The sequence below is a fragment of the Pelecanus crispus genome, chromosome 18, assembly GCF_030463565.1.
Source record: "Pelecanus crispus isolate bPelCri1 chromosome 18, bPelCri1.pri, whole genome shotgun sequence".
Lineage (NCBI taxonomy): Eukaryota > Metazoa > Chordata > Aves > Pelecaniformes > Pelecanidae > Pelecanus > Pelecanus crispus.
Genome location: NC_134660.1, coordinates 8,183,841 through 8,208,363, shown reverse-complemented (window position 1 = coordinate 8,208,363; position 24,523 = coordinate 8,183,841). Strand labels below are relative to the sequence as shown.

The 24,523-nt window shown below is 53.9% G+C and overlaps 2 protein-coding genes and 1 gene segment (V, D, J or C); 1 reads left to right on the top strand and 2 right to left on the bottom strand.

Annotated features, from left to right (window-relative positions):
* LOC104029752 (T cell receptor alpha chain MC.7.G5-like) overlaps positions 1 to 21,732 on the bottom strand; it is a 192,814-nt gene extending 171,082 nt beyond the window's left edge. Inside the window, exons 1-2 of the mRNA XM_075722948.1 lie at positions 21,681 to 21,732; positions 20,539 to 20,822 (exon numbers count right to left, since the gene is read on the bottom strand). Of these exons, the coding sequence (XP_075579063.1) occupies positions 20,539 to 20,822; positions 21,681 to 21,732 (336 nt within the window). The remainder of the gene's footprint in view (positions 1 to 20,538; positions 20,823 to 21,680) is intronic.
* LOC142595167 (Ig heavy chain V region C3-like) lies at positions 76 to 4,526 on the bottom strand. The segment is given in 3 exon segments: positions 76 to 113; positions 3,538 to 3,933; positions 4,469 to 4,526. Coding segments are annotated over 3 exon segments (492 nt in total).
* A 1,784-nt stretch (positions 21,733 to 23,516) lies between the features above and the next one.
* Positions 23,517 to 24,239, top strand: LOC142595255 (feather keratin Cos1-1/Cos1-3/Cos2-1). The gene is made up of 2 exons (XM_075722990.1): positions 23,517 to 23,555; positions 23,913 to 24,239. The coding sequence occupies exon 2, from the start codon at positions 23,934 to 23,936 to the stop codon at positions 24,237 to 24,239; it is 306 nt and encodes a 101-aa protein (XP_075579105.1). The 5' UTR covers positions 23,517 to 23,555; positions 23,913 to 23,933.
* Positions 24,240 to 24,523: the final 284 nt, after the last annotated feature.

The window sequence follows — 24,523 nt, the reverse complement described above, 5'->3', positions numbered from 1 at the left end:
CTGGGTGGCACCAGGACAGGTGTTGCAATTAGTTTGAGGGAGGTGATCCTTCCCACCTATTCAGCACTGGTGAGCTCACACCTGCAGTACTGGCTCCAGTCCCGGGCTCCCCACTACAAGAGAGACATGGACATACTGGAGACAATCCAGCAAAGGGCCACAAAGATGAGTAAGGGTTTAGAGCATCTCTCCTACTAGGAAAGGCTGAGAGAGCAGGGACTGTCTACCTTGAAGAAAAGGCGGCTCACAAAGGAATCTCATCGATGTATAGAAACAGCTGACGAGAGGGTACAAAGATGATGGGGCCAGGCTCTTTTCAGTGGTGCCCAGTGACAGGAGAAGAGCCCATGGCCATAAACTGAAGCACAGGATGCTCCATCTCGACATCAGGAAACACTTTTTCACTGTCAGGGTGACCAAGCACTGGCACAGGTTGCCCAGAGACGTTGTGGACTCTCCATGCTTGGAGATATTCAAAAGCTATCTGGACATGGTCCTGGGCAACTGGCTCTAGATGACCCTGCTCAAGCAGGGGTTTGGACCAGGTGACTTCCAGAGGGCCCTTCCAGCCTCAACCGTTCTGTGAAACAGGCTGCATGGGCATGCTAAGTTCTCCTCTGTGGCACCCTCCACCTCCTCCACTGCCCCTGCCCACTCTAGCTGGGATGGGCAATGACCCCGGCCACATGGGATCCCACATGGCCAGAGTGGCTCCTGCTCACCTCGCCCCAGCTCCTCTCTGCCCTCACACCTGCTCTGCTCTGGCTTCCCACATCTCTGGACCTGTGACACTGCCCAGCCACGACCGGCCTGGGCATAGCAGGGTAAATGGAAGCAGGCGACTCCCATCACCTGCCTGCCGTGACAGGGGACAAAGTGCAGCAATGACCCCTCTCGTACCACCTCCCCCTACTCTCCACACCACAGAGATCCCTCTCCCTACAACCCCCAACAGCAGCTATTCCCTCCATCTCTTGCAGACTGTTTTTGCCCTTCTTTCCTGCAAGGTTCTCCTGCTGGGGACCAGTGCCACCGGGCTGCGTCCACTGTCCATTCCATGCTGAGGGAAGAGCAGAGCTGGGCAGTGGGAGATGCTCGTAGGGAAGTACTGGGGCTGCAGGGACATGAGCAGGTCCTTCAGCTCCTGTGTGGTGATGCCTAGCACACGGCGGTTATGGTTGGCCTTGTGGGAAAATGTGTGGTGGGCAACAGGACCTCTGTGGCTGCAGGAGGCTCCCGGCCCTTCCTCGGAAGCATGTGCTCTGTGGGCCCAATGGGACACTGCCAGTACCAGGCCACATGACTATAGCAGAAGAGAGACCTGAAAGCACAGGTTCAATACATGCCCTACTCATCCCTGCATGGCAGACCTCCTCGGCTGCGTCTTGTCACCCTTCAATGTACCTGAAACCCAGCAGGGGTGTTCACCCATCACTTCACTCCAACCAGCTCAACGTCAAGAGGAAATGATGGAAGCAGGAAATATCATCAAAGCCCAAGCAATTTGGGAGCCTCCAGTGCTCCTAACCAGATGACTGTTTTCTGCACTGCGCTGTGCTGCACATTTCCCTGTCACAGGATGAACTCAGATGACAAATCATAGTGGAAGAGCCTGGAGTTGCCACCCACATGGTGTCAGCCCTGATGGATGTTCTGATCTAATACTCCAGCTCCAGGTGCTGGGTAACTGTTTCCTTGCTGCAACAGCTAGCAAATAAAACTATTGCTACTGTTTCACCTCTCGCTCACTCTATCAGGGCAGCTTGAAACTGGACAGGGAAGAAGGATGAGACACTTCTGTGTCATAGCTCAGGACAGAGATACCTGACTGATGCATGCAGTAGGAGTAAGTTATTCTACACCCTGGTTAAATTTTGAACAACATTAGGCATTGCATTGTGGGGTACATTACGACGTGCAATGTATTGTGGCAGAGTCCACACAGTCCCCAGAGCGAGAGCATTCGTATGGCATCTGTAGTGCCTGATCATGCCATGGCTGCCCTGTTCACATGGAAAAGTCCTGAAAAGCAAACCAATGCCACCTCTTCTGCGACTGTACCCATAAGTGCCCAGAATGCCTCATCTGCTCCAAAGAGTACCCCTGCAGCTGCTCATGGACAGTCGGAGAGGCCTGGAGATAGCAGGAGGGATCCTGTGAGCCCTGCCCCACAAACATTCATCTGACCGTCGCCTTCGCTCACAGCTCGTCCTGGGCCATGGCACGTGCTCCACTGAAAGGCCCTCCTCTGCCTCCCTGCTCCTCCAAACAGGGAAAGAACGTTGAGCTCTGCAGCTCTCCCCTGTCCCCACAGCTTCCTGAGGATGCAGGGTGCACAGGGCCAGAGATATCTTGCTCCAAGAGGAGCTGCCTCACTCAGACACTACCACCCCGTCTGTATTCCTTTGCAGTGAGCCAGCAGCTGCCGATAAAGGACACCCACTCGACCCTGGACCCAGGGGCCTGCCAGTAACACAGGAGCTCCTAGTCCTTCACTCTGAACCCAGGGCCTTGGCAAGAGAGATGTGTGTTGCCGCAGGCTGCTTTCAGCCCTCCTCCAGCCTCCAAAACCTGTGCCTGGGCCTGCCTCTCTGGAAGGACACACAGACACAGTTGCACTGGACTGAGGATGGCAGCAGGGAACCTGTGGGCTCCCTCCAGGCACTCTCCACCTCACCTGGCCCCTCACCTTAGGCTGCTGCTCACTAGGAAACAACCGTGAGTCGCTCCCACCCACAGCTGGGGCACAGCCACGGATGCCCAAATGTGCCCTTGGGGATCACCAGAGAGCTGGCAATATGCCGACAGACGGCACAGCTCTGCCCTGCCTGCCTCTCCCACGTGCACAGCAACCAAAGCCTCCCAAGAGGCTCTGAAGCACAGCTCTTGCCCCGGCATTCTCCAGCCGCACACCACAGGGCTGGAGGCTCTCCCAGCCCGCGTCCAGGCTGGCCTGCTTGCCGTGCTGTGGGAGTGAGCATGCACAGGGTGAGGGGACCCAGCACAACGCTGGTGTCAGAGAACAGCTCGGCCTCCTGTCCTCATGGGGACCGCAGAGAAGCATCACGCGGAGGCCCTGGGATGCGGGGCTCACAGGGCAACAGACGCAACCGCCCACGAGCTCTGCCAGGAGCTGCTGGCTCTCCCACCCACAGCGGCATTGCATAAGCTCTGCGAAGAATGATTGTATCACGCCATACTACAATAATTGACCATCAGCGTGGAAGCTCAGCAGGAGAGCTGCATGGAGCTCTCCAGCTCCCCTCAGCCCAGCCCCACCTGGGCCGGCAGACCTCCAGGGACACACAGAGACATCCACAGAAGTGTGGGGACTTCCCTTCAGTGGGGAGCCTGGACATCCTCTGCTGCTGCACTCCACCTGACCTCACTGGTTACCCTTGCCATTGCTCTTGCCTGCAAGGCCTTCACCCCGAGTCCCCATCTGCCCCCACAGGAAAGCTGGGGAAGGTCCCTGCTGGGAGAAGTGCTCTGCCCTGTGCACAAGGGAAAGATGGTTCTGCGGCTCCTCCCCATCACCTCTTGCAATGCCACACTTGCAGAAGGTGAGGGGCGCTGGCAGGAGGTTTCTGTCAAAGCTCAGCTCGATTTCCCCTCTCTGTGCGAACACCACAGCACAGAAGTAGCGAGCAGAGTCCCCGGGGCGTAGGGCACGCAGGGACAGCGATGACTGGGACCGGGAATTGTCCCGGGACACCGTGGCTCGACCCGCCACTGCTGCCCCATACTCCTTTGTAGCACCCGTGGTACTGATGAAGGCCACCCACTCCAGACTGCCACCGGGTGCCTGACGGTACCACAAAACGTAGTAACTCCCGAAGGTGAAGCCGGAGGCTTGGCAGGAGAGGCTCACGGAGTCCCCGGGCGCTCGCAGGTCTCCGCCGGCCTCCACCAGCCTGGGCTGCGCCCACACCCCTGCGGACGGAGAGCGCAGGCAGCCGGGCAGGGCGCGCCCACGGCCCGAGGACGTTCACCCGCCGCCCCGGCAAAGCCCCCCGCCCCGCCACACCCACAGCCGCCACCCCCCTCTCTCCCGGCAAAGCCCCGCGCCCGGGGCAATACCCCGACTGCCCTCCCCGGGGCTCAGCCGCGCCTGCTCCCGACACTGGGCACGACCGGCTGCCCGACAGCCTGACCCTGATCCTGCCTGTGCCCCTGCCTGTGACCCTGCCTGTGCCCCTGCCCCTGCCCCTGGCTGTGCCTGTGCCCCTGCCCCTGCCTGTGCCCGTGCCCGTGCCCGTGCCCTGCCCTGCCCCTGCCTCCCCCTCTCCCTCCCCCGCCCACCCCACCCCTCTCCCTTCCCCGCTAAGGAAGGCGAGCGCCAGGCGACAGCGCGCCCGGCGCGGGAGCAGCCGCAGCCCCGGGGCCCCGGCACGGGCAGGGCCGCCCGCGGGCAGCCCCAGCCCCGGGCCCAGCCCCGGGCTCGCTGCCCTCCCCGCCCGGCTCTCACCTGCCGGCCCCGCGGCCAAGGCCAAGGCCAGGAGCCACGGCCCCAGCCCGGGCGCCATCATGCCCTGCCGCGCCGGGGCCGGCCGGGGCCCAAGGGCCCGGCGGCAGCCGCAGAGGAGCCGAGCGGAGCCGCGCTCGGGCCCGCTCCTGCCCGCCCCGCCGGCTCGGCCCCTCGCCGGGGCAGCGCCGACGCCTCTGCCCGCCCCCAACAGAGCCGCCCCGCCCCGCCCCGGCCCGCCCCGGCCCGGCCCGGCCCCCCGGTGCCGCGGCCCCTTCGGGGGAGGAGAAGGGGGGGCGCGGGGAGGGACGCGGGGCAGGGCCCTGGGCAGAGGAGGAGCGCGGCGCCCCGGCACACGAAGGCTCCTGGCCCTTGCCTCCCAGCGCGGCTCCGGCGCTGGCCCGCCTCGGCGCCCTGCCGAGCCCTGCGCAAGGGGGTCGCCGCCTCGGCCACGCGCGCCTGGCCCCGGCCCCGGTCCCATCCCCAGCCCCGGCCCCGGTCCCATCCCCATCCCCATCCCCGGTCCCATCCCCATCCTCATCCTCATCCCCATCCCCATCTTCGTCCCCAGCCCCGGTCCCATCCCCAGCCCCAGCGCCAGCCCCAGCCCCAGCCCCAGTCCCATTCCCATTCCCATTCCCATTCCCATCCCCAGCCCCATCCCCAGCCCCATCCCCATTCCCATCCCCTTCCCCATCCCCAATCCCCAGCCCCAGCCCCAGCCCCAGGGACCGGCTCTCGGGCCGCAGCGTCCCCTCGCAGGAGCCTCCCCGTGCCCCGCACCCCCAGCCCGCCCTTGCCTCACTCCCGGCCCCTGCCCGCGGGGATAAGAGACGCGGTGGAGAGACGACCCCCGCCCCCTGGTGCTGCCTTGCCCCACACTCGTCCTTTCCACACCACAGAGCTCCTCCTTCACCACTGCCACTGGAGCCCCGAAGCCCCGTATCATCCCTCCCACATCTTGCAATCTATTCCCGTCCTTGCTTCCTGCTGGGCTGTACAGCTCTTCTGTGGGTGACCAGTGACATCAGGCTATGTCAGCTGTGCCTTCCACGTTGAGGAAACAGCAGAGGTGGTCAGTGAGAGATGCTAGTAGGGGGGTGCTGGAGCTGTAGGGACCTGCTCGGTCCCTCAGGAGCCATGTCTCCTTATCATCCTTTCTGGGATAGGAAATAATCCCATGGATACGGGAGTCCACATAGCCAGAACTGCTCTGTATAGCTACCCCCAACTTTCCCCACGTTTGCCCTACCTGTACCGTTGTCACCCATTGCTTCTTCCACCTTCACCCCATTCTGTGCTCCAGTCAGAGCCCTGTTACTCCCTTGGCACTGTGCTAACCCTGAACGCAAAAGCTGAGCAGTGCTAAAGAGAAAGTAGTTGTGACTATCAGGGCATCCTTGGGTATCTTTTCCTGTCATTCCTGCCAGGACACAAGAAGGCGTCCTTCAGATGCAGTGTGGTGATGCCCAGTGTACTGCAGTTATGGTTGTCCTGGTGGGAATACCTCATGTGGGAGACAGGACCCATGTGGCTGCAGGAGGCTCCCTGGCCTGTTCTGTGAGGAGAACAGGCCAAGCTGAGTTCTGCCTGAGGAGGTCTGGGCTGCCCAAACCAAATTACCTTTCGGCCCCCAGTGCTACCAAACAGCAAGCACAACTCCAGGGGAAGCCCATCACCATCATCATCATCATCATTGTTGTCATCATCATCGTCGTCGTTTTTGTCATCTTCCTCTTCACCATCTTATTCATCTTCATCTTTATCAATCATTGTTATTTGATGATCTCAGGGCAGTGTTAGGGGATACCTTTTATTAATAGGTAGAGCCTCTTGCCTCATGGGCTGCAATGCTATTAGTCACTTAGGTATATCTTAGTTTTACTATGCTTTCTTTAGCTTTTTCTCTTTAGTAATTTTTTCCAGAGAAGTTGACTTTATGCTGACAGGGGTGTGGGAGGATCTCATTTAACTATATGCAGCGCAGAGAAGGATACCCTGCCCAGTGCTGAGCCATTGAAGGAATTGGCTGATGTAGTTGCCAAACCACTCTCCATGATATTTGAAAAGTCATGGCAGTCAGGTGAAGTCCCTGGTGACTGGAAGAAGGGAAACGCTGTGCCCATTTTTAAGAAGGGAAGAAAGGAGTCCCCTGGGAACTCACCCTGTCAGCCTCACCTCTGTGCCTGGGAAGATCATGGAACACATCTTCCTAGAAGCTATGCTAAAGCACGTGGAGCACAGGGAGGTGATTCGAGACAGCCAGCATGGCTTCACCAAGGGCAAGTCCTGCCTGACCCAACCTAGTGGCTTTCTATGAAGGAGTGACTGCATCAGTGGACCAGGGAAAAGCAATGGCTGTCATCTATCTGGACTTCTTTGAAGCCTTTGAGACAGTCCCCCACAACATCCTTCTCTCTGAACTGGGGAGATATGGATTTGATGGGTGGACTGTTTGGTGGATAAGGAATTGGCTGGACGGTCGCATCCAGAGGGTCATGGTCAACGGCTCAATGTCCACACGGAGACCAATGACATGTGGTGTCCCTCAGGGGTCCGCGCTGGGACCAGTGCTGTTTAATATCTTCATCAATGACATAGACAGTGGGATTGAGTGCACCCTCAGCAAGTTTGCAGATGACACCAAGCTGAGTGGTGCGGTTGACACGCCAGAAGGAGTAGATGTCATCCAAAGGGACCTGGACAAGCTGGAGAGGTGGGCCTCTGTGAATCTCATGAGGTTCAACAAGGCCAAGTGCAAGGTCCTGCACCTGGGACAGGGCAGCCCCTGATATCAATATAGGCTGGAGGATGAAGGGATTGAGAGCAGCCCTGTGGAGAAGGACTTGGGGGTCCTGGTGGATGAAAATCTGGACATGAGTCAACAATGTGTGCTTGCAGCCCAAAAAGCCAACCGTATCCTGGGCTGCATCAAAAGCAGTGTGGCCAGCAGATCAAGGGAGGTCATTCTGGCTCTCTGCTCTGCTCTGGTGAGACCTCACCTGGAGCCCTGCATCCAGCTCTGGAGCCCTCAGCACAAGAAGGACATGGACCTGTTGGAGCAGGTCCAGAGGAGGGCCACAAAAATAATCCGAGGGCTGAAGCACCTCTCCTACGAGGCCAGGCTGAGGGAGTTGGGGTTGTTCATCCTGGAGAAGAGAAGGCTGTGAGGAGACCTTATTGCAGCCTTCCAGTACTTAAAGGGGGCCTATAGAAAAGATGGGGACAATCTTTTTAGCAATGCCTGTTGTGACAGCACAAGGAATAATGGATTTAAACTAAAGAAGAGTAGATTTAGACTAGACATAAGGAAGAAATTTTATACAATGAGGGTGGTGAAGCACTGGAACAGGTTTCCCAGAGAGGCAGTGGAGGCCCCACCCCTAGAAACATTCCAGGTCAGGTTGGATGGGGCTCTGAGCAACCTGATCTGGTTAAATCTGTCCCTGCTCACTGCAGGGAGGTTGGGCTGGATGACCTCTAAAGGTCCCTTCCAACCCAAAGCATTCTATGATTCTATGATTAAGGTAAAAGCTGGTTTCCTGCTCCTTGGTTGCTCTGCAAACAGGAGCAAGATGAAGGTCTGTGGTCCATTGGGTAGCTGTGTCCAGGGCTAGGGCTGCCCCTGAGCAAAGCGCGGACATGGGTTCCCTGGCTTTGCCCACAGCTGGGTCAAGACCTCGACCAGGATGTTGCCAACCCAGCAGCACTGGGTTCTGCAGTGTCAGCTCCTGGAGGAGCTAAGAGCTGGTAAGAATTGATGCTGCAACTGGAGGTTATGACCAGGGGTGTTGATTGTTTCCTTGAGGGGTGTTGGTTTTTGTATGAGGAAGTGAGGAACACCGAATGTCTTGGCTCATCTGCAGACAGTCCTGTGGTCCTGCATTTCTAAGTCCCTGGTCTGAATACCTCTGCATAGATGGGGTCTTTGGGAAAAGTAGGGGGGAACTGGGATGGGAGATGTTGCAAAGGTTGATATAAGAAGGAAAGGATCATTTCAGGGATGAAAGCACTGCCAAAGTTGGAAGATGGAGAGTCTCACCCCTCCTGTGCTGTTCTTGATGATGCAGATTTTGCACGAGCGGAAATGGGGCTTAGGGTAACGTGGTGTGTCAGAGCACAGTAATAAATAGCAGTGTCCTGGGAAGAGACAGCCGCTATTTCTAAGGGGGCTGTTTTATTTTCATAGACCACTACAGAGAATTGGCCATTGCGGAACTTGTCATTCCCTGAAGCTCTAAATGCTTCCAGGAGAAATTTCAAGGTTTCCCCCGGCAGCTGGCGGTACCAGAAGAAATTCAAAGTGCCTTCACTGTCCTCCGTGGTGGACTGGCAGGGTAGAACCACTTGCTGCCCAACTGTGGCTGTCACCTCGGAGAAGAATTGCTTCTGGGGGTCACCTCCAACAAGACCTGGAACACAGGCAGAAATGTGTCTGTGGAGCAGCTTGCTTCCTTCTCTCATTTGCTCTGTGTTTAAGGCTGTTTGCCTCAAACATTTCTGTTTTTCCAGAGAAAAGGAAAGTTCAGATATCTACTTCCATCACCCCCCTCCATTGCTCCCTGACCTCATCATCTTGTCAGCACAGACCTCTGCGTAGCCTACTAAAAACTGGGAGACAATAGGAAATGCACAAATATACCCACCTGACTGGATTAGCAGGACACATGCTGGCACAGCCATGGTGAAGATCATTTTTCCTCACTCCAGAATCCTGGTCCCTCCGGAGACTCTCAGCACACTACAGAACAAGGCACTCTTGGCAGCACAATGAAATGGCTGCATCCTGCAGAGTGTGCCAGAGACCTTGTAACGTAGTCACACCTCTGGGGTGAGGAGGGCAAGAATGAGGCCCATTCACCTTTTGCCTTTGCTTGTCTTTGCAGCAGAGAGTGGACAGTCTCAGTGGATTTCTGCACTTTTCCCTGCATTTCCCTCTCCCTTCATAAGACTCACTCTGCAAGGTAACACCTCTCCCTTGCTGTAGAGTGTATCTGCTTTTATGTGCTCTTTGTTGGTGGGAGGGCTTTTGAAAGCACAACGGCTCCTCATAACGTTCAGGGCTCTGGGAAACACAGGTGTAGAGTTCTTTTCAAAAGGTTTCAGGTTTCTCTTAGTTTAGCCTCTGTTATTTTGGAAGCAGCTGTTCAGTATTTCTCCATGCATGAGGACTCAGAGACAGGGGGAGGAAGCTGGTAAGGGGGAAAGAAAGGTATTTTAATGGGTAAACATATAAATTCCTAGAATAGGGGGATGGAGTCCTGATTCTGATGGGTTGGCTCCGTGCTGGCTGGGGCAGGGCAGGCTGGTGGGGTGGTGGAGTGTGGGGATCTGTGGCCCCATCCCCAATGCAGCTCTACACTTGTGCAAGGCATAAGGGCAGCGCTTGGGGCTCCCCAGCTGCTGCTGGCACAGTGGAAAGCAAAGGAACTGAGACTGGGTCAGGGACAGGAGAGGGAGGCAAAATCCCAGTGTTTGGAGCTGGTGAGCAGAGAAGTGCCAAGGAGCAGCCCTAGCACTGGGAACTACTGCTCCTGGGCAGCACCTTTCTCTATCTCCAGTCTCCTGGCAAACCCACAGCCTTTGCTGTGTTTATCATTTTGGTGGGTACTTTGCATACAAAAGAGAGAGGAGCCTTCCCTGCTGTGCATCTAATTCTGCAGCAATGTACTCCTCTTTCAGTCAAGGTTGCAAGGTGATGTTGGCCCTTTAAATCACGGACCCTGAGCTGAAATCTGCCCAGGTGGTGAACATCCCTGGCACAAACCAGCCACTGTTCTTGGAGGACCAGTCAGTGCCCAGAAGGTACCTGGGCTCACTGCTCCCAGATGACCAGTACCAGAAGGAAGGATTTCAGTGCAGGAGGTGATGGTGCAGGTGACTGTGACAGACTGCCCAACTGATGTGAGCACCTTGAGACCCACAACAGGAAGGACCTGGTTTGGTGCAGTGCCTGTGGGAGGGCAACAAGGTACCCGTGCTTCCCCCTTTGGACACAAAGGCAGAATTCTGCTCCTGGGGAGGAACAACTCCATGTACCAGTATGTGCTGGGGACAACCCAGCTGTAAAACAGCTTTGCAGAAAATTACCTGGGTGATCTGGCTGGACACCAAGTTGACAATGGGCCAGTAATGTTCCCTTGCCTCAAACAAGGAGCTCATAAAGCAAACCCTATCCTTTTGTACTCTCTAGCGCTTGGGACAACAGCTGTGTCTTGGGCTGGTGAGGAACAGAGAGATGACTTCCAGCTATGTTGAGGCACTCCAAATACTGTCATATTGAATTCAACCAAGAATCCAAACTGGTGTCAAACCATCCTTTTTGGGGCCTGAAGTCAGCAGTACTGGAGTGTGAGCTTTGTAGGGGCAGGAAAAGGAGGGCTGAAGATACAGCAGGTTGCATTTCAGTGTCTGTGTTGTGGGCAGTTCTCTGCCAGGTTCGTTTTGTTGTTGTCCAGCTGCACTCAGGCTCCTTCTGACTCTATCTGTTCTGTGGAGCTCATGGACAGAGCAGTGGAGAATGCACCTGCTGTGACTGGCAAATTTCCTCATGATGAGTGACACACAAGGACACACAAACATGCACATGCTTATGCACACCGGCGTAGAATCATGCAAAAATCTGCACTGACAAACACTTGCACAAATGCAGACAAGTGCAGACAAGAACACATGCACAAACATGACCGAGTGTGCACTCAACTGGGGAAATCCTGGGGACAGCCCTAGCAGGGATTCTGTGGAGCATTCTGGGGAAATACATGGCCCTAAACATGTTAGTGGTGTTGTTTGGGTACCCAGGGAGACTGCACAGACCGGGGAGGTGTATTGGGAGCCTTGTGGAAGACATTCTATTTGAGAAGTCGGTGATCTTGGGCAAGACGTGTCTGCTCTACCGGGCCTTGCACTAAAGGCTTGAGAAGCCCATACATTAGCATGAGTAGCTGCTACAAGGGAATCTGCTGGAGTGCCCTGTGCCAGCTGGTGCTGTGTGCTGGTGGGTGTTATGGCAGAAATAAACTTCCAGCGTGTAAAGGAGAAGATATACGATTTTTTTTTTTTTTCCTTACACAAAATAAAAGGCACCACAGCATAGGAGCAAACCAGAAGCTCTTTCTGGATGGGATCTGTGAAGCATGTCTTGGGAAAATCCACCTGGGTCTCTACAATGCTGCATGAATGGAGGGTTCCCAGCATCTGAAGGGATGTAAGTATTATAGAATCACACAATTGTTAAGGTTGGTGTCGTGGTTTATCCTCAGCCAGCAACTAAGCACCACGCAGCCACTCGCTCACTCCCCCTGCCCCGGCGGGATGGAGGAGAGAACTGGAGGAGTAAGAGTGAGAAACACTCCTGGGTTGAGATAAGAACAGTTTAATAATTGAAATAATGTAAAATAGTAATGATAATAATAACAATATAATAATGATGATAATAATAATAATATACAAATGCAATTGCTCACCACCCGCCGACCGATACCCAGACAGTTCCCAAGCAGTGATCGCTGCTCCCTGGCCAACTCCCCCCAATTTATATACTGAGCATGACGTCATATGGTATGGAATAGCCCTTTGGTCAGTTTGGATCAACTATTCTGGCTCTGCCCCCTCCTAGTTTTCTTGTTTACCTGGCAGAGCATGGGAAGCTGAAAAGTCCTTGACTAGCATAAGCAGTATTTAGCAACAACTAAACCATCAGTGTGTTATCAACATTCTTCTCATCCTAAATCCAAAACACAGAACTATGCCAGCTACTAGGAAGAAAACTAACTCTATCCCAGCTGAAACCAGGACAGTATCTGTGAGGGGCAAAATGGCTGGACATTTGTCTCAAAGCTTGCCTACATGAAGCTGGCAGGATCTTGCAGAAAAGTGTGCGGGGTGTCACCTGCTCGCATGGCAACAAGGACAGCAGCGAGGCCATGGTCACAGCCTGCTCGGAGCAGACATTGGCTTTGGGCGTGTGCACGTGGTTAGTGGGTGAGACCCTGGGCATAGCGGGGCGTGGGATACATGCTGTCACCCTGGGCAAGCAGGACACGAGGGAGTTCTGCGCAAGCGTGAAGTTGTTGCCTCAGGCACGCAGCCTATAAAAGACCCCCACCCCAGACCCCCATGTCATCACTCACAAATGAAGACCCTGGTGTGATTCACCCACCACTGAAGACCCCAGAAGCACGGATCCCCAGGACGCCGCGGATCCATGGTGGTGACTGTTTGCGCTTTCCTCTCCTGAACTCTTGCTTAATTTTCCTCTCTTGTTTTCCTTCCTTCCCTATCGCTGATTTCTCTCTTCTCCGAGTGGTTAATAAACAGGTGGACTTATGACATCTGATCTCGTTTGTGTCTTAATCTCACTCGAAGGGATCAAACCTGAAATGAGAGGTCAGTCTAGCTGCCCCTAGCCCCCCAGACTTGTCTGCGGCCGGTTAGAATGCAAGGGGACCCTCCTCTCATCCAAATCGGATCGTAACAGTATCCACCCCTTATTCTATACCATCTATGTCATGCACTGCTCCAACCTTTCCCAATGCATTCTAATTAATCACCACCACTTTCCCTGTCTTGATACATACACACAGGTATCATTCCCTTCCTCTATGGGCCATCCATCTAAAATGTCCATTGAGCTCATTTAGTCCATGACTTTGGGTTCCATTTGTCATCACAGTCTTTCAGAGCAGGAGAGGTGGTGTGTGCTGTTGGATTGTTGCATGTTGAAGCCAGTTCTCATTCCAACACTACTGCACTTCGCTCAGTTTCATCAAAGTTCATGTTCGTTAAGCTGGGCAACTCGTACTGTAATACCATTGATGTGGCATATAGCAACCATAAAAGAGATGACATACAGTAGTATATAGCAACTAACATCATACAATTCAGTTTATTGGCTATTTTCACCTAAAATCAAATTCCTTTGAGGTGCACATTGGACTTCCCCATCTTTTGCATCACCCACCAAGTGCACCCAGGACCTTGAGCACAAGCAATCCCACAAATGGGTTTGCCTTTGCCAGAGGGGGAGGTCACCCAGACTGTCTTCCCCAGCATATTTTTTATGTGCACTACAGGGACTTTATCTCCTTCTACAGTACGTAGAAGTTTTGATTGGGCTGGGCCAGCTCGATTGGCAGATCCCCTGGTGTTGACTAACCAGGTGGCTTTCGCTAAATGTGTATCCCAATGTTCGAATGTCCCACCACCCATTGCTCTCAGGGTAGGCTTTAACAGTCCATTGTATTGTTCGATTTTCCCTGAGGCTGGTGCATGATAGGGGATGTGATATACCCACTCAATGCCATGCTCTTTGTCTATGAGGCTGTTTCACAAATGACTCCCGTTGTCTGACTCCATTTCTTCTGGGGTGCCATTTCACTGCAGGACTTGCTTTTCAAGGCCCAGGATGGTGTTCTGGGTGGTGGCATGGGGCACGGGATATGTTTCCAGCCATCCAGTGGTTGCTTCCACCATTGTAAGCACACCGTGCTTGCCTTGGCGGATTTGTGGGAGTGTGATAGAATCAATCTGCCAGGCCTCCCCATATTTATATTTCAGCCAGAGCCCTCCATACCAGAGAGGCTTGAACTGCTTGGCTTGCTTGATTGCAGCGCATGTTTCACATTCATGAATAACCTGTGCAATACTGTCCATAGTTAAGTCCACCCCTCGATCACCAGCCCATCTATATATTGCATCACTTCCTTGATGGCCTGAGGTGTCATAGGCCCACCAAGCTACAAATAATTCACTCCCTTATGTTGGCAGTCCAGATCCACCTGAGCCACTTCAACCTTAGCAGCCTGATCCACCTGTTGGTTGTTTTGATGTTCTTCAGTGGACCGACTCTTGGGTACGTGAGCATCTACGTGACGTCCTTTTACAACGAGATTCTCTACCCGGGCAGCAATATCTTGCCACAATGTGGCAGCTCAGATGGTTTTGCCTCTGCGCTGCCAGTTGCTCTGCTTCCATTGCTGTAACCACCCCCACAGTTTACTATAGGGTGGGGCCTCTTCAGCACGTGTCACCTCCTGGTCTGGTGACATTCTAAAGTTTTTGCCTTCTGGCCAGTCCATGATCACTTCCAAGATTCCTGGGCGACTGGGGTTTCCTATTTGAGCCCGTTGTGTGATTAGCGCAACCCACTTACTCCACATAGCATCAGTTGCATGATGTGTAGAGGGGACCCTCCCTTTGAACATCCAGCCCAGCACTGGCAGTCGGGATGGCAGCAGGAGCTGGGCTTCAGTACCAACCACTTCTGAAGCAGCTCAAACCCCTTCATATGCTGCCAATATCTCTTTCTCAGTTGGTGTATAGCGGGCCTCAGATCCTCTGTATCCCTGACTCCAAAACCCTTGGGGTCAGCCTCGAGTCTCCCCTGGTGCTTTCTGCAAGAGGCTCCAGGTAGGGCCATTCTCCCCGGCTGCAGTGTAGAGCGCATTTTTAATATCCTGCCCTGCCCGGAGTGGCCCAAGGGCTACTGCATGAACTGTCTCCCGTTTAATTTGTTCAAAGGCTTGTTGTTGCTCAGGGCCCCTTTTGAAATGTTCTTCTTCTGCTTCACTTGATAGAGAGGGCTTACGATCAGACTGTAATTTGGAATATGCATTCTCCAAACTCCCAGAATGCCTAAGCCTGTGTTTCCTTTCTGCTGGTTGGTGCGGACATAGCTGTTATTTTGTTGATCATATCAGTTGGGATCTGACGGCGTTTATCTTGCCATTCTATTCCTAAAAACTGGATCTCCTGTGCAGGTCCCTTGACCTTACTCTGTTTTATGGCAAAACCAGCCTTCAGAAGGATTTGGACTATTTTCTTTCCCTTCTCAAAAACTTCTTCTGCTGTGTTGCCCCACAGAAAGATGTCGTCAATACACTGCAGATGTTCTGGAGCTTCACCCTGTTGCAGTGCCATCTGGATCAGTCCATGGCAAATGGTGGGGCTGTGCTTCCACCCCTGGGGCAGTCGGTTCCAGGTGTACTGAACACCCCTCCAGGTAAAAGCAAACTGGGGCCTGCACTCTGCTGCCAAAGGGATTGAGAAAAATGCATTAGGAAAAACAGCTGTGGCACACCACTTAGCTGCCTTTGACTCCAGTTCATATTGAAGTTCTAGCATGTCCTGTACAGCAGTACTCAGTGGCAATGTAACATCATTACACTTCATTTTACTCTGTCTGGGGAACTGCTCACTGGAAACTGGAGCTGCAATTTTCCTGGGAGAACCGCCTTTTCTAATAGTTTTTCCTTGCAACTCACACACCCGTGCTTCTAGGGTCAAGGTGGATTTTCCATCCCACTTCCTGATGTCCTCTCCATGGTCACGCAGGTAAAACCACAGGGTGCCCCATGATGTGCATCCTCTATATCCTCTCTATTGAGCAGAAGGACGTTGAGTCCTAATGGCTGAGATACTGGTCCGTGCAGGTGGGGAGTAGGACAGATCGTCTCTGAGTTGCTGGACCTTCTGGGACAGTTTCTCTACAGCCGAGACACAGGCCTATAGGGAGGAAGAGATACTTTCTTTGTATTCCTGGAGTCGGCCAGCCACTTCATCCACCATTGGTGCCTCGTCACCTTTCCAGGTCAATATTGCCAATGAGTTGGCATCCGATGCTGGTGTGCTCTGTAGCACCTTCCACCACATGGGTCATGTGCACCTGACTTCATCTGGATCTTTGGGTAACTGCTCATCGTTCAGGTCACTATAAATCATCTCCAGCATGCCTAATTCCCTCAAGCACTGGATACCCTTCTCTACGGTGGTCCATTTGCTTGGGTGGTATATAACATCCTCCTTGAAGGATACCTTTCCTTCACACTTGACAGAAGTCGCCTCCAGAGGCTGAGTGTCTGTGCCCCTTTTCCAATTGCTTTGTCAATGCCCCCTTCCCTGGAAAGGGATCCCAGCTGCTTGGCTTCCTTACCCTCTAAATCCAGGCTATTGGCCCCATTATCCCAGCATCGGAGCAGCCAGGTGATGATGTGCTCGCCTGGATGACGACTGAAACCTTTTCGCGTATCTCGCAGCTCACTCAGGAATAGGGATCGAGTGGTTACCCATTTATGGGTTCTTCCTCCTCTGGTTCTCGTGATGGCCCTGCTTCATCGTCATCCCTTACTAAACAAACTGATTTTCCTGTGTATTCTTTCTTCTGTATAGGGGCAACTGATATCAGCATGGGTCGTTTCTCTGGTTTAGCCACAGTGCCTGTCACTGGGGTTGGAGTAGCTGCAGTGCCTGTGGCAGGGGTTGGAGTGGCCACAGTGCCTGTCGTTTTGTCATCAGATCCAGAGACCTTCTCTTTCCCTTGAGCGTTCTGAATAGTGTTGAACAGGGCTCGGGAGGCATGGGCCAGGCCCCAGCACCTTGCAGTGATTTGTGTGCCTCTGGAGTTGCCAGGGTGACAACATACTTCTTCCAAAAACTCCACTGGTTTTTCAGCATTCTGCACTTGTTCAGGGGTGAAGTTCCAAAACACTGGAGGTGCCCACTGCCCTAGGTACTTGCCCACACTATCCCACATACCCTGCCACTCATAACTATCCAGCCTTGGGGCAGATCTCTGGATGATATTCTTAAATTGCTTACTAACCTTTGTCAAAACCAAAACAATATTCCCAAGAAATACCAATAGATGTATCTTAAATACCCAAGGATGTTCAAGATACTGAAAAGTTATTGTAATGAGGGAGGAAACATCATAGAAGAAGGTAGTGAAGGTGCCCTTCTCTATTTCTTCCATAAAAAGCCTCTCAGGGGAACAGGTATTGTCTCCATAGGCTAATTGTCTCCATGAGGTAGTACCCAAAGTACAGCAAAGGCTTCAGTACAAAACCCAAATACCAGATAAAGCTCAAGGTCAGTGTTTTAATAACAATATCCCAGGCAAAACATCACTAATCACTGCAGAGCACAGCAAACTGCAAAACCCAACACCAATCTTTAACATGTGCAGCAAGAAAAGAGCATGGCGCAGATCAAATGGACGAATATTGTGACCAGCAACCGTTAACAGATGCCATAATACACTCTGGTTAATCTGTTATTCTCTCAAACCCTTAGCGCCCCACGTTGGGCGCCAAAAAGGACTGTCGTGGTTTAACCCCAGCCAGCAACTCAGCACCACACAGCTGCTCGCTCGCTCCCCCTGCCCCGGTGGGATGGGGGAGAGAATCAGAAGAATAAGAGTGAGAAACACTCCTGGGGTGAGATAAGAACAGTTTAATAATTGAAATAATGTAAAATAGTAATGATAATAGTAATGTAATAATAATAATAATAATAATATACAAAGCAAGTGATTCACAATGCAATTGCTCACCACCCGCCAACCGATACCCAGACAGTTCCCGAGCGGCGATCGCTGTTCCCCAGCCACCCCCCTCCCAGTTTATGTACTGAGCATGATGTCATATGCTACGGAATAGCCCTTTGGTCAGTTTGGGTCATCTGTCCTGGCTGTGCCCCCTTCTAGTTTGCTTGTGCCCCTGGCAGAGCATGGGAAGCTGAAAAGTCCTTGAATAGCATAAGCAGTATTTAGCAACAACTAAACCATCAGTGTGTTATCACCATTCTTCTCATCCTAAATCCAAAACACAGAACTATGCCAGCTACTAGGAAGAAAATTAACTCTATCCCAGCCAAAACCAGGACAGCATGAGGGGGAGGGCTCTGATAATGCAGGTCAATAACTGGCTGTGGAACTTGAGCTGGCGACAGGGTTTTGGGTCCTATAACCATGGGACCCTGTTTGCAGGGCAGCATCTGCTCAGGAGAGGTGGGATCCACCAAATTTACCTTTACCAGTAGGATGGGTGACCTGGTAAGGACAGTTTTAAACTAGGAATGAAAGTAACTTGTGGCCAATGAGCAAAGGGCGGTGATGTGCCAGGAAGGGATCACAAGATCAGGAAAACAGGGCTGAAGCAGGCTCGGCTCTAGCAGTTGCATGTAAGCAAGGAAGTGCTTTGTAAAAGCATCATTGTGGTGAAATCCCCAAAACCCTTTCTAGGATGTCAGCATGCTGGGGTGCCTCTGTCAAGTGCCTGTATCCTAGTGCATGCAGTATGGGGAATAAACACGAGGAGTTAGAGATCTGTGTGCAGTCACAGGGCTGTGATGTTGCTGGGATCATGGAGATGGGGTGGGATGGCTCTGGTGACTGGAGTGTTGCAATGGAGAATTACAGGCTCTTTTGGAAAGCCAAGTTGAGAAGGCGAGGAGGAGGACTTGCCCTTTCTGTGAGAGGTCAGTTGGAGTGCATGGAGCTCTACCTGGGGACGGGTCATGAGCCAACTGAGAGCTTGTGGATAAGGGTTAAAGAGATGATAGGTAAGGGTGATGCTTTAATGGATATCTCCTACAGGCTGCCTGACCAGGAAGAGGCCGTGGATGAGGCCCTCTACAGACAGGTAGGAGCAGCCTCACATTCACAGGCACTGGTCGCTATGGCAGACTTCTGCCACCACAATATCTGCTGGAGGAACAACACAGCCAAACATAAGCAAGCCAGGAGGTTCCTGGAGTGCATTGACAACAACTTCATGACCCAAGTCATAGGTGAGCCAATAAAGAGAGGTGCTCTGCTGGAGCTCATACACACCCTGGGAAAGTGACAGAGCAGCTAATCCTGGAAACAATTTCCAGGCACACAAAGGACAAGAGGTGATTGGGTGTAGTCATGAAGCATTCACCAAGGGGAAGGCATGCTTGACGATGCTGATATCCAGTGACGATGAAATGACTGGCTTGGTAGACAAGAAAAGAGTGGTGGATATAGTCTACCTTGATTTCAGTACGGTTTTCTACACTGTCTTCCATAGGATCCTTACAGAGAAGCTGTTGATGTACAGGCTGGATGAGCAGACAGTGAGGTGGATTGAAAACTGGCTGAACAGTTTTCAGCCAGTGGGTAATGATCAGTGGAATGAAGACTAGTTGGGGCCCAGTAACTAGTGGTGTCTGCAGGGGTCAATACTTGTTCCAATCCTGTTCAACGTATTTATTAATGATCTAGCTGACAGGGCAAAGTGTTCCTTCAGCAAGTTCACAGCTGACACTAAACTGAGAAGAGTGGTTGATACACCAGAGGATCACACTGCCACCCAGAGGGACCTGGACAGGCTGGAGAAATGGGCTGACAGGAACCTCATGCATTTCAACAAGGGGAAGAGCAAAGTCCTGCACCTGGGGAGGAACAACCCCATGCACCAGTATGTGCTGGGGACAGCACAACTGTAAAGCAGCTTTGCAGAAAAAGACCTGCATTATCCTGCTGGACACCGAGTTGAAAATGAGCCAGCAATGTGCCCTTGCCTCAAAGAAAGCCAACAGTGTTCTGCGCTTCATTGGGAGGAGTGTTGCCAAAAGGTCAAGGAAGGTGATCATTCTTCTCTACTCAGCACTGATGAGGTCACTCTTGGAGTACTGGGTCCAGTTCTAGACTCCCCAGTACAAGTGTGATATAGAAGTAATGGAGAGATTCAAATGAAAGGGCACAAAGAGAACATATGAGCTGGAGCATCTTTTCTGTGAGGAAAGGCTGAGAGAGCTGGGACTGGTAAGCAGAGAGAAGAGTGCTCATGGTTGATCTTATCAGTGTATCTAAATAGTGCACTGACCAGCCCCTGCTTAGGTGCAGGTGCCTCCTTTTAAGCTTCCTCCTCTCTATTGCCTCCCCTTGCTCCTCCCCACTGCCCTCTTTGCCCCCACCTTTGACCCTTCCCCTAAGGGTGCCTGAAGAGGTGTTGCCTAGTCCCGCAGGACCACCCTCAAACACCCATAGTCCTCATGTTCCTCTTGTCACTTCTTGTCACTTGCAAAGCTGAGCCTCACCCACTTCAGAGCCACACCCAGTGTCCTAGTGGCCCATGGGTGAGAGGCTGCAGAGCTCTGGTCTCCCTCCTTGCCTCCTCAGAGCTGAGGTGGCCCCTGCGGGCGGAGCGGCAGCGCCCCCTGTCGGTCCCGGCCGGGGCTGTCCCCCCGCCCCCCACACACACGCCCGGCCCCGCCCGCCGCGGTTCGTGCCCGCCCGCAGCCCCGGCTCCTCTCCCCGTGCCTCCCACGCCGCAGTAATACACCGCCGCGTCCCCGCGCCGGGGCCGGGAGAGCCGCAGGGCGCTGGACCGGCGGTCTGCCGCCACCGACAGCTGCCCCGGAGGGTCCTGCACATTCTTGGAGCCTTGGTTAGCAAATGCGATGAATGTGAGGCCTTGGCCCGGGAGCTGACGGTACCAGTAGATATAGTCATATGTCTGTAAGTTGGGGTGTGAGCAGCTGATGCTGATGCTGGTGCCCTCGGTGGTCTCTGCCGAGGGGTCCTGCTGCACCTGGGCTCTGCCCACAGCCACTGCACAGAAAGGAGAAGGGAAGCCCAAAGGTCATCAAAGAGCGCCCAGCTCTGATTTTCCCAGAGAAATTGTTGTGAAGAGTGGCAGTGAGACAGAGCCAGACTGGAACGGATGGAGGCCTGTTCAACAGAAATGGAGAGTGATCCTGGTGTGGGTGTGTGGAGTGACGGGAAAAGGCTGGCAGGGGATTTGGAACTGATGCATGCAGAGATGGGAAGAAAGTCAGGTGCATGGATGGATAGACGGACGGCGAGAGGGAGAGGTGACGGGAGAGTTGGGTGTGTTCCAGTGAAGGAAGGAGGGCTGAATTCAGAACAGAAATAAAGGCTGAATGCACGGGGGGATGAGAGGATGTATGGCACAGTGCAGGAAAGCAAACCTGTGCCCACAGCTGTGAAGGGAGCAGAGGGAGAGATGAGAGAGGGGTCTCAGAGCAGGAAGAGGGGTTAGGGATGGTAGATGCATGGAGAGATGGGTCAGAAGAGGGGTGCATGCACGGATGGAGAGAGGAAGAGACAGTAGAGTAGTAGACAGTAGTACCCAGCAAGAGAGGGTGTTGCAGTGAAGGAGGGCTGAAATCAGGGCAACAGTAAGTGGGGAATTACCAGAGGCAAGAGTGCGTGCCCGGAGAAGCGGGCGCACGTGCCAGCCAAGTTGTGATGGTAGAGATGATGGGAACAAAGGAGGCTACGTAGGGGGGACTGCAGAGCTCTGGGAAAGGGGGAGCAGAGAGGGCAGAGAGGCCGGGAGGGGAAAGAGACGGTGCAGAAGGAGAGGGCCGAGCTGGCGCTGGGCTCCCTGGGGAGCAGCCCGGGCACAGAGCCTACCCCCCCGCCACCGCCGCCAGCCCCGCGCACCCAGCAGCACCGCGGCCAGCCCCGCCAGCCCTGCGCCCCGGCACCGCCGCATCCCGCCGCTCCGCCGCCCGCCCCTCGCTGCCCGCTGCCAGCCCCGGCTCTCTGCTCCGGCCGCGCCGCCTCGCCTCGCCTCGCCTCCCCTCCTCTCCTCTCCCATTCGCTCTCCTCTCCTCGCCGCCGCCGCCGCCGCCAGCTCCGCCCCGGGGCTGAGCCCTGCGCCGGCGCCGCTCGGGGGCTCGCCCGGGCTCCCAGTGCTCAGCGGCTCTGCACGGGCACAACTTTGTCTCCTGCAAGCCCACTCTGCCCGTCCTCTCCCACCAACAACAAGCCTGCCCAGTGCCCGCTCCAGCCTGCGGCAGCTGCAGGGCCCTCACCCGCCACATGCACCAGCTTCCCAGAGCTGCCTGCCACCGCAGGGGCTGCAAAGAGCAGCCACGCATTTCCTGCCCAGGGGAAGGAGCAGGCTGCAGAGCCTCCCTTCAGCTGCCTGTTTAGCCTGTTTCTTAATCAGAACTCCCCATGTTCCAGCAGCTGTTCATTGCCTCTACTCCTGCCACAAAGCACTTCCAGGGCCTACTCCATCTCCTCTCTTTCCTTTCAAACAGGTACTTCCTGGACCTGCTGGGAACAAGTTGGCTAACAGAGATGAGTGTAGCGTGTGTTTCCTGTGGTTGGGTGTCATCCCTAAACTTGCAGGAAGTGCCATCCTTCCCATTATTCCTGGTGTTCATGAAAATGTTCAAGAGTATTGGTCCTACTAAGTGTCTTGTAGCTGGGCTTTGCACTACACTTTGAGCCTGATATTCCAGCCAATGTTGCACCCACCTTATCAGCATCTTCATGAATCCATTCATCTCCAGTTTGGTCATAAAGGAGGTACGAGAGAGGCTGTCAAAGGTCTTCCTAAACTCTAGGTGCACACATCTGCTGCCCTTTCCTTGCCCACAGTACCTATTACCTCAGGAGAAAGCAATGAGGTTTGCCACCAGCTAGGAATCTAGCTTCCTTCCAGCAAGTAAACACACAAACGCACAGGCTCACGCACACCTGCATGGAATCATGCACAAATTTGTGCTCCCATGTCCATGCATGCAAACACAGCTGCACACGAAAGCACACAGGACAGGAACACACGTAAGAACACAACCAGTTATGGGCTATGCTGAGGACACCTGGGGACAACTGTGGCAATGCTAGAGCATTGTGGGCAAGAACAAGGCCCCAGGCATGCCCATGGCATCACCTGTGTGCTCACAGACTGCACAGAGAGGGAATGAGTCAAAACAGGTCAGAATTTTTTCCTGAGGGCAGTGTTAGGCAGGATGAGGTCAAAACCTAGGAGCACAATGCACACACCTGGGGAGGCAACAACAAGTGAGCATTGGGGTGATGTGAGGAGGGAGGGAAAGATAAGGACATAGGACGTCCTCATGCATGGGAGCCCATGGTGTTCAGCTGAGGGTGGCTGGACCTTCTTCCTGAGAACACCACTGCAAACAGCCCCACCGCAGTGACCCAGGCTGACGTCACCTGCTTGCTCTGGACCCATCCAGCGCTTGAGCTGAGACTTCTGCCAGCACTGCTGCATTCCTGTCCTACAAATGCCGCGGCCTTTCATCCGAGTGCTCAGAAGAAGCCTTCATTGGGAAATGGGCATGGCACAAATCTGGAAATGAAAAGGCATCAGTGCAGGAAACCAAAGCACAGCCCATGTCATTAGCTGCACTGGTTTGCATTCAAGATGAGCTTGTCCGAGAATTGCTACCTCTGCCGCGGGTGCCTCTGGTCCTGCGGCAATGAAGGGCAGGTATAAAAGGCAGCGCAAGTGCCTGCTCTCTCATCCACTTCTCTTGCCTCCTTCTGCTTGGCAACCAGGTGAGTCTGAAGCCCCTTCTCCTCCTCTTCCAAATTGGGATCTCTTCTCGATGGACCTCTCAGCTGATATTGGCTCTGTGCTTTGCTGGGGCTTGGAGCATCTTGCCACAGGAGCAGAAGTGGGGAGAAGGTCTGGTTAGAGAGAGGCTGGGATGTAGCTGTGGGGTCTTTTGGCTCATGAATTAGGAGAGAGTGTCCCTGGGCCAGGCTGCTCTTTGTAGGGCAATGGAGACCATGTGGCTGCTGGCACAGTGTCCAGCTCCCTTCTTAGTAGTACCTTGCCTCCTTTGTCACTGTGTAACCAGGCTGCTTCTCACCCATCCTTGTGTTCTGCTTCCCCCCTGCCCTCTCTCCCAGGTGCATCTCCAGCCCAGAGACATGTCCTGCTACAGCCCGTGCCTGCCCTGCCAGCCCTGCGGCCCGACCCCGCTGGCCAACAGCTGCAACGAGCCCTGTGTCAGGCAGTGCCAGAACTCCACCGTCGTCATCGAGCCCTCTCCTGTGGTGGTGACCCTGCCCGGACCCATCCTCAGCTCCTTCCCGCAGAACACCGTTGTGGGATCTTCCACCTCTGCTGCTGTTGGCAGCATCCTCAGCTCTGAGGGAGTGCCCATCTCCTCTGGGGGCTTTGACCTCTCCTGCATTACCAACCGCTACTGTGGCAGAAGGTGCCTCCCCTGTTAAAGATGCTTGGGAAAAACCCAGGGAGACACCTTGAGGAACTCAGAACATGGTGCTGGGCACAGGATTGATCTTTTGGATGTTGTTTTCAGCATAGCTGACTGACCTTGCCTTTCTCTCCCTTTTCTTTGTTTGCTTTGGTTTGCAGTGGCAGCAAGGTTCCCTCAAGGCAAGCCTCATAGGAATTGTCTGTCTCCTCTTTAGTCTCATTAAAGTTCTGGTGCATTCAAGCCTGGCGTCCATGTAGTCCTTCTCTGTGTGGACACTCCCCAAGGTGCACAGGAGAC